Here is a 15,338-nt window from a genome sequence, read left to right on the forward strand (position 1 = left end):
CTTTTCTGATTTTCTTTCTATAGTTGATTTCTAGTTTCATACCGTTGTGGTCAGAAAAGATGCTTGGTATTATTTCAATCCTCTTAAATTTATGGAGACTTGTTTTGTGGCCTAATATGTGATCAATCCTGGAGAATGTTCCATGTGCATTTGAAAAGAACGTGTATTCTTCCGTTTTTGGATGGAATGCTCTGTATATATCTACTAGGTCCATCTGTTCTAGTGTGTCGTTTAAGGCCAATGTTTCCTTATTGATCTTCTGTTTGGATGATCTATCCATTGGTGTAAGTGGAGTGTTAAAGTCCCCTACTATTATTGTGTTACTGTCTATTTCTGTTTTTATGTCTGTTAATAATTGCTTTATATATTTAGGTGCACCTACATTGGGCACGTAGATATTTACAAGTGTTATATCCTCTTGTTGGATTGTTCCCTTGATCATTATGTAATGCCCTTCTTTGTCTCTTTTTACAATTTTTGTTTTAAAGTCTATTTTGTCTGATATGAGTACTGCAACCCCAGCTTTCTTTTCATTGCCATTTGCATGGAGTATCTTTTTCCATCCCTTCACTTTCAGTTTGTGAGTGTCTTTAGGTCTGAAGTGTGTCTCTTGTATGCAGCATATATATGGGTCTTGTTTTTTTATCCAGTCAGCCACCCTATCTATGCCTTTTAATTGAAGCATTTAGTCCATTGACGTTTAAAGTAGCTATTGATAAGTATGTACTTACTGCCATTTTTTAACTTTTTTTTTTCCTCGGTGTTTTAGTAGTCCTTCTCTGTTCCTTCCTTCTTCTATACAGAATTGATGGTCTCTTTAGTTTGACCTCTGTCTGAAAGCTCTACTCTTTAACTCCCCTCCTCCCTCCTTTTATGTTTTTGATATCATATCTAACCTCTTTTTTGTGCATTTGTATCCATTACCCTCTTATCATGGAAATAGATAATTTTTCCTATTTGTGCTCTTCTCTTTTCCCCTTAAATCAGTCCCTTTAACATTTCTTGTAGCACTGGTTTCTTGGTGACAAACTCCTTTAATTTTTGCTTGTCTGGGAAATTTTTGATCTCTCCTTCCATTTTGAATGACAACCTTGCTGGGTAGAGTATTCCTGGCTGTAAGTTTTTTCCTTTTAGCACTTTAAATATATCATGCCACTCTCTTCTAGCCTGTAAGGTTTCTGCTGAGAAGTCAGCTGATAGCCTTATGGGGTTTCCTTTGTATGTAACTTGACTTTCTCTTGCGGCTTTTAGGATTCTCTCTTTATCTTTAATTCTGGACATTTTGATTATGATGTGTCTTGGCGTGGCCCTCTTTGGGTTTATCTTGTTTGGGGCTCTCTGTGCTTCCTGTACCTGGATGTCTGTTTCCTTCCTTAGGTTAGGGAAGTTTTCATCTATTATTTCTTGAAATAGATTCTCTGCCCTCTTGTCTCGCTCTTCTCCTTCTGGGACACCTATAACACGGATGTTAGTGCGCTTGATGTTGTCCCAGAGGTCCCTTAGACTGTCCTCACTCTTTTTAATTCTTTTCTCTTTTACCTGTTCACCTTGGGTAATTTCTTCTAGTCTTTCGTCCAGCTCACAGATCCGTTCTTCTGTATCCTCTACTCTGCTTTTGAGTCCCTTTAATGAATTTTTCATTTCCAGTATTGTATTCTTCATTTCTGATTGGTTCTTTTTTATATCTTCCATTTCTTTGTTGACATTCTCACTGAGTTCATCTATTCTTCTCCCCAGATCAGTGAGCATCCTTAACACTCTTAGTTTGAACTCCCTGTTGGGTAGCTTGCTCATTTCTGTTTCACTTAGTTCCTTTTCTGGGGTTTTGTCCTGTTCCCTTACTTGGAATGTATTCTTTTGCCTCCTCATTTTGTCTCTTTCCCTGTGCTTGTGTCTACGTATTAGGTAGGTCAGCTACGTCTCCTGCTCTTGGATAGGTGACCTTATGTAAGTGACGTCTTAGGAGGCCTGTTGTGTGCTTCCCTCAGTTCTCAATGTTCCAGGGGTCACCCCTATGTGGGCTACGTGTGTCCTGTTGTGGCCTGTTTGCTCTCCCTGTAGGCGCCCAGGGAGGCTGAGTTATGCTCCTGGCCAGCTGTTGTAATGCTCAGCTGCTTGTAGTTGTTGTGGGCCCTTCAGTCTCTTTATCAGGTGTGGGGAGCCCCAGCACAGTTGGCTGCAAGTTCTAATAGCACATTTGTGTTGCAGTATTTCTTTTAAGTGAGTAGGCCCCCAGCGTGGCAGGTTGTTAGGCTCAGGGCCTTACAATTGCTATAAGTCTCCAGCCTTTAGGTCTCTTGTCAGCTCTCTGAGGATTGCAGCTGGGTGGGACTGGCCTCAAGCATGGGAGCACCCAATTGTTTCAGGCTTTGGAAGGTGGGTCAAACCCCCTATGTGGGTCTTTGAGAAGCACAAGTCTTCTGCAGATGACAAGCCTTGCCACCCACAGGTCCACACACACAGTCAACACAGTCCTGCCCTGTGTGCACGCCCCGACCTCCTGAAGCAGACCCAGTCTCTCCACGGCGGGAGCCCCACACACTCCACCACCGCCCCAGACTCTCCACCCGCTCTTTGTGCACGCCCTGCCCCACTGAAGTGGGCTCAGTTGCCAGGCTGCAGAGAATCCAGTCACCAATCTATGCAGGCCCACAAGTTGCCTGAAGGCTTGTTGTTGGGTGGGACCAGTCTCTAGGGTGGGCTGCCTGCTCTGGCTGAGCTGGATTAAATCAGTGCTCTAGTGGATGGGGCAGACCCTGGGCTAGCAGGCCTCAGGGAGAACTCCAATGGCGTCTGTTACAGCACACCCACACCAGGCCACAACAAGGGCCGCCGCCAATGTCCCAGTCCCTGCAGAGGTCTCACCTCTCACCGAGATGCACTCAGGGCCTATCAGGTGAGTCTCTTTCCACCAAAGCACTGTGCACCTTTCTTTCTGGTCATTTTAGGTTGCTTTCTGAAACGGGTGAGTTTGCGCGTGGGCCCTTTAAGAGCTGGTTTTAATCTCTTTGTGAACCAGCTTTTCTGGGGGTACTCCCCAATGTTTTAGTAGCAGGCAAAGTCAGATATTATGACACTCCTCTCAGTTTTGCTGGGCCCACAAAATGCCCACAGCGGGGGCGCTCCCCAGCTCAGGGCCCTGCTCCTCCAGGGAGTCTACATAACTGTGGGCTGCTCCCGGGCGGCCGTGAAGCTGGCGGCTTGTGAAGGCGGCGTTTTTCCTCTCCAGAAGGGAGTTTCTGCCTCTTCCACCTCAATTAGGATTGTCCATTGTTGCAGGAGTTCCTCTTATCCAGTTTTCAGTTCTGTCTCAGGGGTAATTTTTCCACGATTAGTTGTAAATTGGCTGTGTCCGCGGGAGGAGGTGAGTTCAGAGTCTGCCTACGCCGCCATCTTGACTTCGTCCCCCTGCATTTTCATTTTGAATAGATGATGCCCAATTACACTGTCAAAAGATTACTGCCATTCACACCCCACCTGCAATGAATGAAAGCACCTGTTTTTCCAAAATTTTCTCTGGACTGATGTTATCAGTCTTTAATCTTGCCAAGAGGTATGGAGAGAGATCGTATCTTGTTTTAATTGGTATTTCCATGTAAATTATCGAGTTTGAACATTTTAGTATATGTTTATTGACCATTTTTCAGCCTCTGTGAATTGCCTGTCTATAACATTTTGCCATTTTCTATTGGCTTGTCTGTCATCTTATCAACTTGTAGCTGCTGTGGGTATTGTGCATATTAATCCTTTATTTGTCATGTGTGGCTGTTATCTTTCCCAATCTACCTTTTGTCTTTCAAGTTTACTATTTTTGTCATAGAAAGCTTTACATTTTTATATAGTCAGAACTGCCATTTAGGATTCTAGGTTTCCAGTTTTGAGTAGGAAAGTTTCTCCTAACCAAGGCTAAACCCTATTCTCTTTTTTTTTTTTTTTAAGATTTTATTTATTTTATTTTTTCCCCCCAAAGCCCCAGTAGGTAGTTGTATGTCGTAGCTGCACATCCTTCTAGTTGCTGCATGTGGGACTCGGCCTCAGGATGAATGGAGAAGTGGTGCCTCGATGCGCACCCGGGATCCGAACCCAGGCCACCAGCATCGCAGCGCGCGCACTTAACCACCAAGCCACAGGGCCGGCCCAAAACCCTATTCTCTTGATTTCTTTTTTTTTTTTTTTTTGGTAATACTTTAATTTTTTTAAGTAGTTAAAAAATTATTATCCAGCTGGAATTTTTATTTATATTTGATAAGATGCAGTGATTTAGCTTTGTTCTTACAAATAGATTTTCAATTATGTCAACATTGTGTTTTAAATAAACCATCTTTCCCCCACTGATTTGAAGTTTAAATATATGAATTTGATTTAAATATATTCATTTAAATACATAATACATATATAAAAGTAGACTTAGATATATATTATTTATGTGTGTGTGTATATATGTGTGTGTGTATACCTATGTAAATTTGAATCTATTTCTTGATTCTCTATTCTTCTCTCCCAACCTATTCATCTATTCTTATACATATTTCCTATATTCTTATATGTCTGTCTATATAACTGTTTTATTATGATATTTCTAGGTCAGTTTTAAAATATTTTAAGATAAATTCTCCCTCACAAATCTACTTTTCCAAAATATTCTTAGCTAGTCTCAAATATTTATTGTTTCCTATGATTTTTTAAATCATATATCTCAATTAAACCTACCAGAATTCTGCATAAAATCTGGCTTTTGAAAGAAGATCCCTCTGGCTGCACTATAGGGGATGGAGTGGAATAAGGGGAGGTGAGTGGCAGGGAGATGGTTAGGAGGTGATCTCAGTGATCCAGGCAAAGCATAACAGGGCCTGAACAAGGAGGTGGCAGGAGAGGAAGCTATTTCCAAAATATGGAATCGATGGGACTTTGACCTTTAGATGTGAAGTACAAAGGAAAGTGAGTCAAAGCTATTAGACTGGAGGCCTGGGCAAACCGTAAACCCTTTGCCAGAGTTAGGACTACAGGGGAAGGAGTAGGTTTGGAGGTGGGCAGAAAGGAAGATGTGTCCATTTGTAGATAGGTTGAGTTTGATGTATAAGGGCCATTAGTGGGCAGATAGAAATTGGTGATGATGATACTAATCATTTGGGTAACTTAAAAATATTTTAAAGAGGTTTTCAAATAAAGTTCTAGAGCCTTTCAGACATACTTAAGTCCTTATTCACTTTCTTGTAAGGCCCTACTTTTTCTGACTCATTCCTACTTTTGGCAGCTTGAGAGCAAATTATTGTAAATAATCACAGAATGAGGTATCCCTTCGTGAATAGTAGAAATTTGTTCATATGTGGTCAAATGCCAGTTTTTGCAGATGTTTGTTCCTCTTTAGTAGAAATATTTTTCTACAAATACCATATATGAATAGCTTTATTATATTTTTGTAAAACTTAATATTGTTTTTAAGGTCACTGTAGTTTTCTCTTTGTCATAAAAACTCTGTTTAGACTACCAAATAGAAATAATTTTAACGATCAAAATTACACATCAGTTTGTCTCAGGGTATTGTGTAGATAGGCTTATTCTCATGGCCTTTTCATTCGTCTTTTCAGAACTTGACAGCCCAGAAGAGTTGGGGAAGAAGCGTATCTGCAGGATTATCACTAAGGATTTCCCCCAGTATTTTGCAGTGGTTTCACGGATTAAGCAGGAAAGCAACCAGATTGGTCCTGAAGGTGGAATTCTGAGCAGCACCACTGTGCCCCTCGTCCAAGCTTCTTTCCCAGAGGGTGCTTTAACAAAAAGAATTCGAGTGGGCCTCCAGGTAATGTGCACAAAAAGTTGTTTTCGTTAGTACATGTAGAGAGCACGTGAGCACGTTCTGCCCTGGAAACAGTTGTCATAACTCATCCTAATGATATTGCTAATCAAAGCATTAGGCCATTTTGGGAATCATTTACCTATTTCAAATGAAAAGCATTAAGTAAAAAGTTAGCTTAGTGGCTTGTTAAATAAGGTACATATTTTATGGTTTTTGTTTCAAAGTATTACTTGGTTTCTAATGAAAGATGGTTTTTTTAACCATAGGTTATTGGTCTCAGGATATGGAGCAACAAAAGCACCAAAGAGCAAATATACCATTAAAGAAACAAACCATATTTGATTTGGTTTAGAATATGCCACATCATAAAAATCAGTAATAGTGAAACTTGCAAGCTTTTAAATTTTGGTTGGATTTAAGTAAATCATAAATGCTGGGTTTTATCCAAACCAGTTGGAACTTGTTTTGGTTTGGAAATTTGACTGAAAATCTTGGCAAGAATGGTCTTTCTTGTATTTATTCATTTCAGTTAGACCTTGACCAGTACTTTTTTTCTTATCGAGTAAGAAAAATAACCTGAAATAACTTAATTTGTGTTGTTAATTAATATAGTAATTAATAGTTTAACTTAAAGTTCATGTTCTTTTTGTGAGGCTGACCTCTCATGCCTAAAGAGTTGGGTTTTTTTAGAGTTTAGTGCTCTTAAGTCCTGGGAAGGCCTTCAGTAAACACTTGGTTATCTGTTTTTGTTTATTCCTCCTCACTTAAAATGTCAACTTTCCAAAGAAAGAAAAATGTCCACTTCATTTAAGATCCTTTCTCTGTCTCTAGGCCCAGCCTGTTCCCGATGAAATTGTGAAAAAGATCCTTGGAAACAAAGCAACGTTTAGCCCAATTGTCACTGTGGAACCAAGAAGAAGGAAATTCCATAAACCTATCACAATGACCATTCCGGTGCCCCCACCCTCAGGAGAAGGTGTATCCAACGGGTACAAAGGGGACACCACACCCAATCTGCGCCTTCTCTGTAGCATTACAGGTTTGGTTATGTTGTTGCTATACTTGCTATTAATGCCGGCATTTGCAATGATTCTGTACAAAGATATAAAACCTTTGAAACATCCATGCCAACGTTATAAGAATAGGGGAAAAAAAAATAAAACATTTTACTTGTCCATCACCTCATCTGTATTATCCTTGTAATCATTTCTTTAAGATGCTGATATCATGACATTTAAAATTCAATGATATCGTTTTTCCTGCTATTAAGTTTTGTATTAATAATAGTGCCCTTTTATTGAGGTTTTATTGAATCTACTGGAACATCTAGGTAATCTCTCAATGACCTAGACAGAGGTGGCGGACCTAGCAACACCCTTTAGACTACAGGAAATTGGATGGACTTTGGCGAACACAGAGCTCCCACAGAGTGCCAGGAGTAGGGAGGAGCAGAGAACCTGATTCTTCTCACTACTCTATTCACCAGTGTAACCCAGTAGACTAGATATGCAGGGCTTAGGAGAACACGTTTTGTGGTAAGCACCTAAAATCCAGAGTTTAATTCATCATTTGATTAACTTAATATGATTTTTAACTGAAAGTCTAAGATTAAGACAGGTTGTTTGTTTTTTTTTGAAGAGCAATTTTAATGGCTGATTCTCCCTTTTACCCTAGAAAATTAAATGATTCAAGCAGTACAAAATGAGATGCTTCTTAACTTTCTCGATTGTTCTTTGTTTAAAAAAAAAAATAAAAGAATTATATCGTCTATCTGAAACAACAAATCTTTGCACTTATAAAATGCACTTATAAATTGTGGTTGCCCAAGTTTAAGCATTCATTTGTACCCAAACAGAAAAGTAATTTTTTAAAAATCTAATAATATCTTACAAGGAGATCACTATAAGCCGGTAAAAGTATAAAAGGAGAGTAGAGAGGAAAACTACCTTTTGTACGTGTCATTAATTGAAAGTGTTGGATTTGGCAAGTTGCTGGCTATGCAGGAAGAACAGGATGATGATGAAAATTTTACAAGGAGCATCTCCCATAATAAGGTCAACATATCTGCTGCTGTTCTCTCAGGGGGGACCTCGCCTGCTCAGTGGGAAGATATCACAGGAACTACTCCTTTGACATTTATAAAGGACTGCGTCTCTTTTACAACCAATGTTTCAGCCAGGTATGGAAATATAAGATTCCAAAAAGCACTAAGGAATTAGTTTTATTACCTTTTGGAAAGTAAAAATTGTTGTGTTCAATACCAGTATGATTCTTTTCTTAAATTTTGATGGTGAAGTTGGGCCTGAGAAATTTAAAATACAGTAGGATAAATCATTTTATCCAGTTCTTACAGGAAGCCATGAGGTGCTAGACTTGCTTCTTCCAGTAGAAGTTCTCAGCAATTCATAAAAACTGATAGGATTTTCCTTTCTCTCCTATTTTCTCCCATAAAATTCTTGCCCCTTCCAATGGTAGAGTAATAGATTAAACTTTTCAGCAGGAGTAGAAAGGAAGGCGGGTAAGAGATAACCAAGAGTTTTATGGGAAAGAAAAGGGAGAAAAAAATCCTTAGCATTTTCTTAGCAAAATTATAACAATAAACGTAGGGTTTCTATGTTTGATAAACAGAGTAAACACCTTTGCTTTTTCTTTAAATGAACAAGTTAATGTTTTGGTTTAGCTCCTTTATATAGTCTCATTTTTTTTAGTGGTGAATTTTTTTAAGATTTGTCTTTTAAATCACCTCATTTTCATTTTTCTGTTTTGCTTTTGTTTTGTTTTGTTTTTGTTTTTCTCAGATTTTGGCTTGCAGACTGCCATCAAGTTTTAGAAACTGTGGGGTTAGCTACACAACTGTACAGAGAATTAATATGTGTTCCATATATGGCCAAGTTTGTTGTTTTTGCCAAAATGAATGATCCTGTAGAATCCTCCCTGCGATGTTTCTGCATGACAGATGACAAAGTGGACAAAACTTTAGAGCAGCAAGAGAATTTTGAGGAAGTTGCAAGAAGCAAAGATATTGAGGTACCTTGTTCACAAACAAGTTCATTCAATTACATTCCCCAGATATGGGGCTTTATTTTGAGGCCATAATAGCAGTCACTATAAATTTATATCAAGTACATTATTGACTTGAGTTTTTGTTTAAAAAATTTGATACAGATTCATTCTCAAATTATTTTAAGTGTCTTTGAGCTTATTTTAGTTGGTTAAAATGTAGTACTAATGAATCTAAGTCATGATCTCCATTTTCCTGTGGCTACTTGAGTTATCTTATTTTCATGGTCACTGTCTACACACATTACCATGATTTTCCTTTTTCAAATCTAGTGATCAGATAAGTATCAAAGGGTCAAAAAAAACTTTCAAAGTCTATATGAATAAGTGATTGATGTTAGGCACTTTCTCAAACATGTTTCAAGTTGCTAGAATAGAAATAAATATATAATTCTGTCTTGTACATGCCCATGATACGGTTTCCAATCACAATTATTGAATTATGAGACAATAGAGTTATTTTTGTGGCAAATAGTACCATAGTAGTAATTTCCTATTAAGGAGACAAATGCGACACAAAAATATGTCAGTCTTTTAATGTTGTGTGACTAAAATCTCAAAATTCTTTCAACTTAAATTATGTATTTCTTTTACTCTAAAAGGTTCTAGAAGGAAAACCTATTTATGTTGATTGTTATGGAAATCTGGCCCCACTTACCAAAGGAGGACAGCAACTTGTTTTTAACTTTTATGCTTTCAAAGAAAATAGACTGCCATTTTCCATCAAGGTAACTCATCTTCAACAGAGACTCTGTGAATTTAAAAAAAATAAAAAAACCTCTTAGAGAATAAAAAGAAAAGATTCTCATGATTTATTCAGTTTGAAATATCCAACCAAACCTCAATTCATAGGAACAGGATCAGATTTTGTCCTAGTTCTTCCCGAGTGTTCTTTCGAGCCAGGAAAGCTTTATAGTTGGTACAAAGAGTCTTTAACTTTTGAACAGCTAAATAATCATTTATGTTTAAGCAAATGTTTGTAAGACCAAACAGTCGAGAATAATAAAATGCATCATATCTGGTTAATGCTCAGTAATCAAATAGTGGATGAAATCCAAATTCAGTATTCAAGTTTCACCTTCATTTCTGGTGGAGCCCAGGGAGGTTCTGGAGAGACCATCTTCCTCCTCAGAGAACAGAAGGACATAGGACAGTTGTTTTATTGTTATTATTATTTGCTGTTACTATTGTTGCTAAACCTGTGGCTTTGAGCAAAAGAAATTATTAGACAGGAAGGAAATGCATATAACCCAGACTATACAATGGGTTGTCAGGATAAGACAAGCAGATACAACTGTGTTTAGACTAGGACTTGGGCATTCTAAATCTTGCTGAGTTTAAATGTGACCACCTTGGTTGACATGTAATTGTTATCATCTTTTCCCTTTGCTTTTCCTGCCTCTTGAAAGGCTCCATAAAACAAACATGCTTAACTCATGTACAGACAGGAATCCTCAGAAAAGTCTCTTTCTATAACTGTCAACTGCCTGAATTCTTCTAGATCAGAGACACCAGCCAAGAGCCCTGTGGTCGTCTATCTTTTCTGAAAGAACCAAAGACAACAAAAGGACTGCCTCAAACAGCTGTCTGCAACTTAAATATCACTCTGCCAGCACATAAAAAGGTATCTTTTATTACTGGTTTATTTTAACTTTTTTTCCCTGGTCTTGAAGAAGTGGGCCCTTTGGTATGCAATTAAGGAATGCTTTGTAACATGATTAAAGCTCTTGAAACTCAAGTTTTATTAGTTTCTTTGTGTAGATTGACTAAGTCTTGTTACTGTGGTGTCAAATTCTTATGGTTTGTTTGATGGAGTCCTGTTTACTGCTTCTGCTGGTAGTTCATAGATTTTTCAAATGTCACACATTAATTTGCCATGGATGTACAGTTCTTGATATTTTTTGTTGGCTTCTTTTGATTTGCTTTGCTTTCTAAATCAGCTTGCATTTTGTGCTCCCTACTCAGTCCTTTTCATATCCTGATATTCTTTTCCCTGCTGTCCATTATAATATTCCTTGTCTCTGCAATGCATCTTTGGACCAAAAGGAGACAGAGTCAGATCAAGATGAAGAGGTAATATGAACACTTCTGCTTTTACTCTATCAGAGATAGAATAGAAATTGAATCTGTATAAAAGAAGTTTCGAAGGGCTGAAGTATGGGAAACTTACATTTTTGCAGATCTTAGCTCAAGTGAGGTAAAGTGGTGTATGTTTTTCTTAAAGAATGGTTCACTCTTCCTCCACATGAGAGTACTTGAATACTTCAGTCCATTCAATAAAATTATAGTTCAGCTAATGATTTAAAAAGAGGAACTAAACTTCTTTAAACATTTTTAAATGTGATAGATTGACATGTATAAATATACATTTGTGCATATTTTCACCTAGTATCCACTGTGTTATAACTTTTAAATCAAGATCATGAGTAATATATGAAATTTTATTGTACAAATCAACTTCTTTTATGTAATATAAAATATGTGTTCAATGGCTATTGATAAGTATTTGATATTCTATTTAAAGAAATTTATCTTGGCCATTTTTTTAAGGGCATAGCTGTTCAATTAAGTTTTGAATGAATTTTTCCTTATAAGTTGTCTCTTAGTATTTTGCCAAGCTAAATGATAATTGAATTTTTAAAACTCAAACCTCAGTAATAATAGAATCAGCAGCTTTAAGACTCAGTAACATTATTTCTAATAAAACTATTAACCTGTTTTTAATCTCCTCACCTACACTTTATGCCTATAACTTAGAGAAACCACAGTACTAATCAGAATAATAAACTTTGTGTGCCTTTTTTCTTGAAGGTACTCACATAGGGTGAGTGTACTTTGTGATATATGTGCTTTCAATATGAGTGAATTTGGGAAAATTGACTGCTCAGCAGCAGAAGCCTCTGTAACGCTTGTCTTTTATTTGTAGTTCCCTGTAGTCTGCTGTGTTGGTGCTCTCACATTTGCTAAATGATGGTTATTTGTGGAGACGTAGGGTGGGACTATAGACTCTCAGTAGGACATTAACGTTTCCATGAGGAAAATCCATAAGAAGGAAAATAAGGATAAACAAGATATCAACATGCCATCCTACAAAATGTTTCGAAACTATGAAAATGTGACAAGGAAGCTGGACACAGTCGGAATTCCTCTTTTTTTCTTTTTTAGGCCGAGAAAACAGACAGACGACAGAGTTTTGCCTCTTTAGCTTTACGTAAGCGCTACAGCTACTTGACCGAGCCTGGGATGAGTGAGTTTTCTAACACATTTACTAATCTATGTGGATGTTTATAAGAAGAGACATTTTTTCTATACAAACTGAATTTGGGGGTCATTTGAAAACCCAATGGCAAAAGAAAAACTGCCTGCAGGAAAACTTGATCATGAAATCTAAGTAATATATTATACATCGTTGAAGATATGAGGTACAAACACCCCTAGATCATAGGTTCAAAATGTTTTTTTTTTAAAAGCCATTAACTATTTTTAAATTAGAAACATCTGTTACTTATCTTTAAAACCTTTGATTTCACTTTGATTGTTAACTCTGCTAGGAGAAAATGTACCAATGTTGCTTTAGATCTATGCTCAAAAGAGAAAATATTTACTGTTAGATATTTGGGATGGTAGAAAGGATGATAAAGTAACTTTGGTTGTCATCTCATTTTTCTTAATATAGGTAGGTCATTATACCTTAATCCTGATTCTTTTTCTTCCCACTTTGCAAGAATTATATTTTCCTACTTTCTTGAGGTAGTGCTGGTTTCCTGACTTCTTATCTCCTCCTTCCTTCTGTCTCTCCCTCCCTCTGCCCACTCCACATGCCTTTTATTAAATATCAGTTCTAAAGCTGGTCTTCACTAGACTGGTTAAACCCTTTTCTTCTGTCTTGGTTTGCTGTTAACTAGCTTGCAAGCATCCAGGTATAGATTCCTCAGTCATATTCATTCATTTTCTCTCTGTCTCCCCCTCCCTCTCCTTCCCATTGTCACCTCTGGTGATCACTACAGCCCTCAGGATAAGCCCCTCCACCAACAGGAACTGAGAACAGCATTGTGTCTGATTGGTACAGAGTGGTGCCACTTTAATCAGCAGCGGATTTATACAAAAATTATTTTTAAATTAGTGAATCATTTCTAGCTGTTTCCCATTACTCACAGTTACTTGAGTTCAGGGAGGATTGGAAATTTACCAGTAAGAGTCACACTTTGGTTTTTCCCACCTTTTCTGAATTCCTGTTTCTGGGGGCCCACATAGCATAATTATTTTTTTTTTTTTTTTTTTTTTTTTTTTTAAAGATTTTATTTATTTTATTTTTTCCCCCCAAAGCCCCAGTGGATAGTTGTATGTCGTAGCTGCACATCCTTCTAGTTGCTGTATGCGGGACTCGGCCTCAGGATGAACGGAGAAGTGGTGCCTCGATGCGCACCCGGGATCCGAACCCAGGCCACCAGCATCGCAGCGCGCGCACTTAACCACCAAGCCACAGGGCCGGCCCCACATAGCATAATTAAATGTGCAGCTGGAAACTACTCCACCGCTTAGCTCAGATGATCTTAGTATAATCTGAGGTCTAGCCTCTGGACTACTAGGGAAGCTTTTATATTCAGACATTAAATGAGGAGCATAAGAGAAATGAAACCCTACCACACGTAGGAATGTTCTTCCAGATCTCAGTTTTTTCCTTGAACATAAATGTCTAAATCCTTCTAAAACTGTAAGGGCTGAAATTAACTCCCATTTTACTACAAAGCAGGGAAGGTATGTGTGCGTGTACCTAGATGGTCTTTCAATACAACTAAATCTTCTGGGTAGAAGTTTTCCTTCAATATTCTTTTGCCGCCGAGCTAAGGCTCTCATGGGATAGCTGGTTAGGACTCCCAGGCAACGTCCTTAACCTTTGGACTGGCTCCATGGACCAGCTACTTCAGGTCAGAGGCACTTCTGGGCAGGCAAGCTCCCATCTCATTCTGGTTCCTAAGGTATTTGTTTGAAGGATATATGAGTTGTAAGGTCAGGTGTGTGCTAAGTCAATTGAATTCTTCCCACTTATGAAAGTGTTGCTACTTTTTGGCTAGCTTCAGTCATAGTATATGTAGCTTGTCCTCCTTGACTTTTGATAGAAGGAAGAGGGTACTTTTCTCTGTTTTATGAAAGGGAGCATAATGGTGGTGAACAGAGAAATGGAAAGGACTAAGAAGCGACTGAAGGAAAATTAAGGAAATGTAATAGTCCCTGAATTAGTGTTAGAACTCCAAGTGAATGCAACTTTTCCCTCACTACCCTGACCTTTCCAAACCTCTCCACTGGCCACTCCCCCCCCCCCCCCCCCACAAAAAAAGATTCTGGTGTGATTCAGTGCCTAAACCGACATCCAAAGAAATTCCCTTTGTTATAAATATAAATGGTATCACAAAATATGTGTCATTAAAGCATAAAATGTGTAACTGATCAGTAAATTGGCCTCTTCATGCAAAGTATAAAACCATAGACATGGTTCAGAAGACTTCTTTGCTTGATGGAGCCAGCCTTCAGTGGTAAAGGAGAGATGCTTTGCCAGTTTCTGGTAGTTATAAAAATAAATTCTCTGAGACATTGGACTGAGCCCAAATCACTGAATTGAAGGAATCCCCAAACCTTCCATTTGCAGTGTGGTGTTTCCAAAAGAGTTAAGCAATATAATACTGAGAATTATGGCGAGGAGGGGTAATGAATGGGTGAGTTTTTCCTTAGTTTTTCCACTTTTCTTTAGAATAATATGTAAGCCTAGAAAAGGATATGTTCTGAATGTTTGAATTTAAATGTACACTAGGAATGAAAATCTTCACCCTTGTGGGAGTAGCTGCTAATCCAAGGACTGGATTGTAGCAATGGCACGAGCACAGCATGAAGAGGAGCGTAAAAGATGAAGCAGATTCTCATTTCCTCTTCGCGTTTCACTATTATTCTGAACCAGTGCTTTCTGGGAGCGAGACTGTATTAGCCCTTGGCAGGCATTCCAAATCTCTGTGACCAGCTCGGTTTGTTTGTTCGAGTTGTAGAAGTAGAGAGGACTAAGTGTGTGCTTGCTCTCCCCAGCGAGTGTGCTTACCTCATTTCTGTGTTTCTTGTCCCGTTGCCAGAAGAATGCTGGTATTAAATCCATCTTTCCTAGTAATAGGTCTACCTCATGGCTGTTCCAGTGTTTGGGGTATCCATGAGTCCCATGAATATTCTGGGAAGGCACCAGAACCGGTACCTTTGCCACTGATAAATATATATACAGATATATACTGTATCCCACTGTAGATACTTAAATATGGGGTATTAAAAATATAATGTGCTTTTTAGCTTTTCCTCATGATACCTTTTGAGAATTAAAAGTATAATAGATTATGAAAAAAATATCTGAGATAAACTATGTGTTTTTATCCATAATGAAGACAACTACAGACATGGATATATTTAGTTGCAGACGTATTTTTAATATGAATAATTAAATATT

At 38.0% G+C, this 15,338-nt stretch overlaps 1 protein-coding gene across 9 annotated transcripts in view; it reads left to right on the forward strand.

Annotated features, from left to right (window-relative positions):
• Positions 1-15,338, forward strand: part of ANK3 (ankyrin 3) — a 511,319-nt gene that overhangs the window by 450,744 nt on the left and 45,237 nt on the right. For 8 of the 9 annotated variants that reach the window (XM_087432165.1, XM_087432166.1, XM_087432167.1 and 5 more), the window contains 7 exons: positions 5,589-5,800; positions 6,629-6,836; positions 7,880-7,976; positions 8,596-8,824; positions 9,460-9,585; positions 10,359-10,481; positions 12,023-12,104. In XM_087432165.1, the coding sequence (XP_087288291.1) occupies positions 5,589-5,800; positions 6,629-6,836; positions 7,880-7,976; positions 8,596-8,824; positions 9,460-9,585; positions 10,359-10,481; positions 12,023-12,104 (1,077 nt within the window). Of the gene's footprint in view, positions 1-5,588; positions 5,801-6,628; positions 6,837-7,879; positions 7,977-8,595; positions 8,825-9,459; positions 9,586-10,358; positions 10,482-10,903; positions 10,931-12,022; positions 12,105-15,338 lie in introns of all 9 variants that reach the window. The other variant, XM_087432174.1, reaches the window with a different exon arrangement.

Source organism: Ceratotherium simum, chromosome 6, assembly GCF_057802395.1.
Source record: "Ceratotherium simum simum isolate JZ-2026a chromosome 6, ASM5780239v1, whole genome shotgun sequence".
NCBI lineage: Eukaryota > Metazoa > Chordata > Mammalia > Perissodactyla > Rhinocerotidae > Ceratotherium > Ceratotherium simum.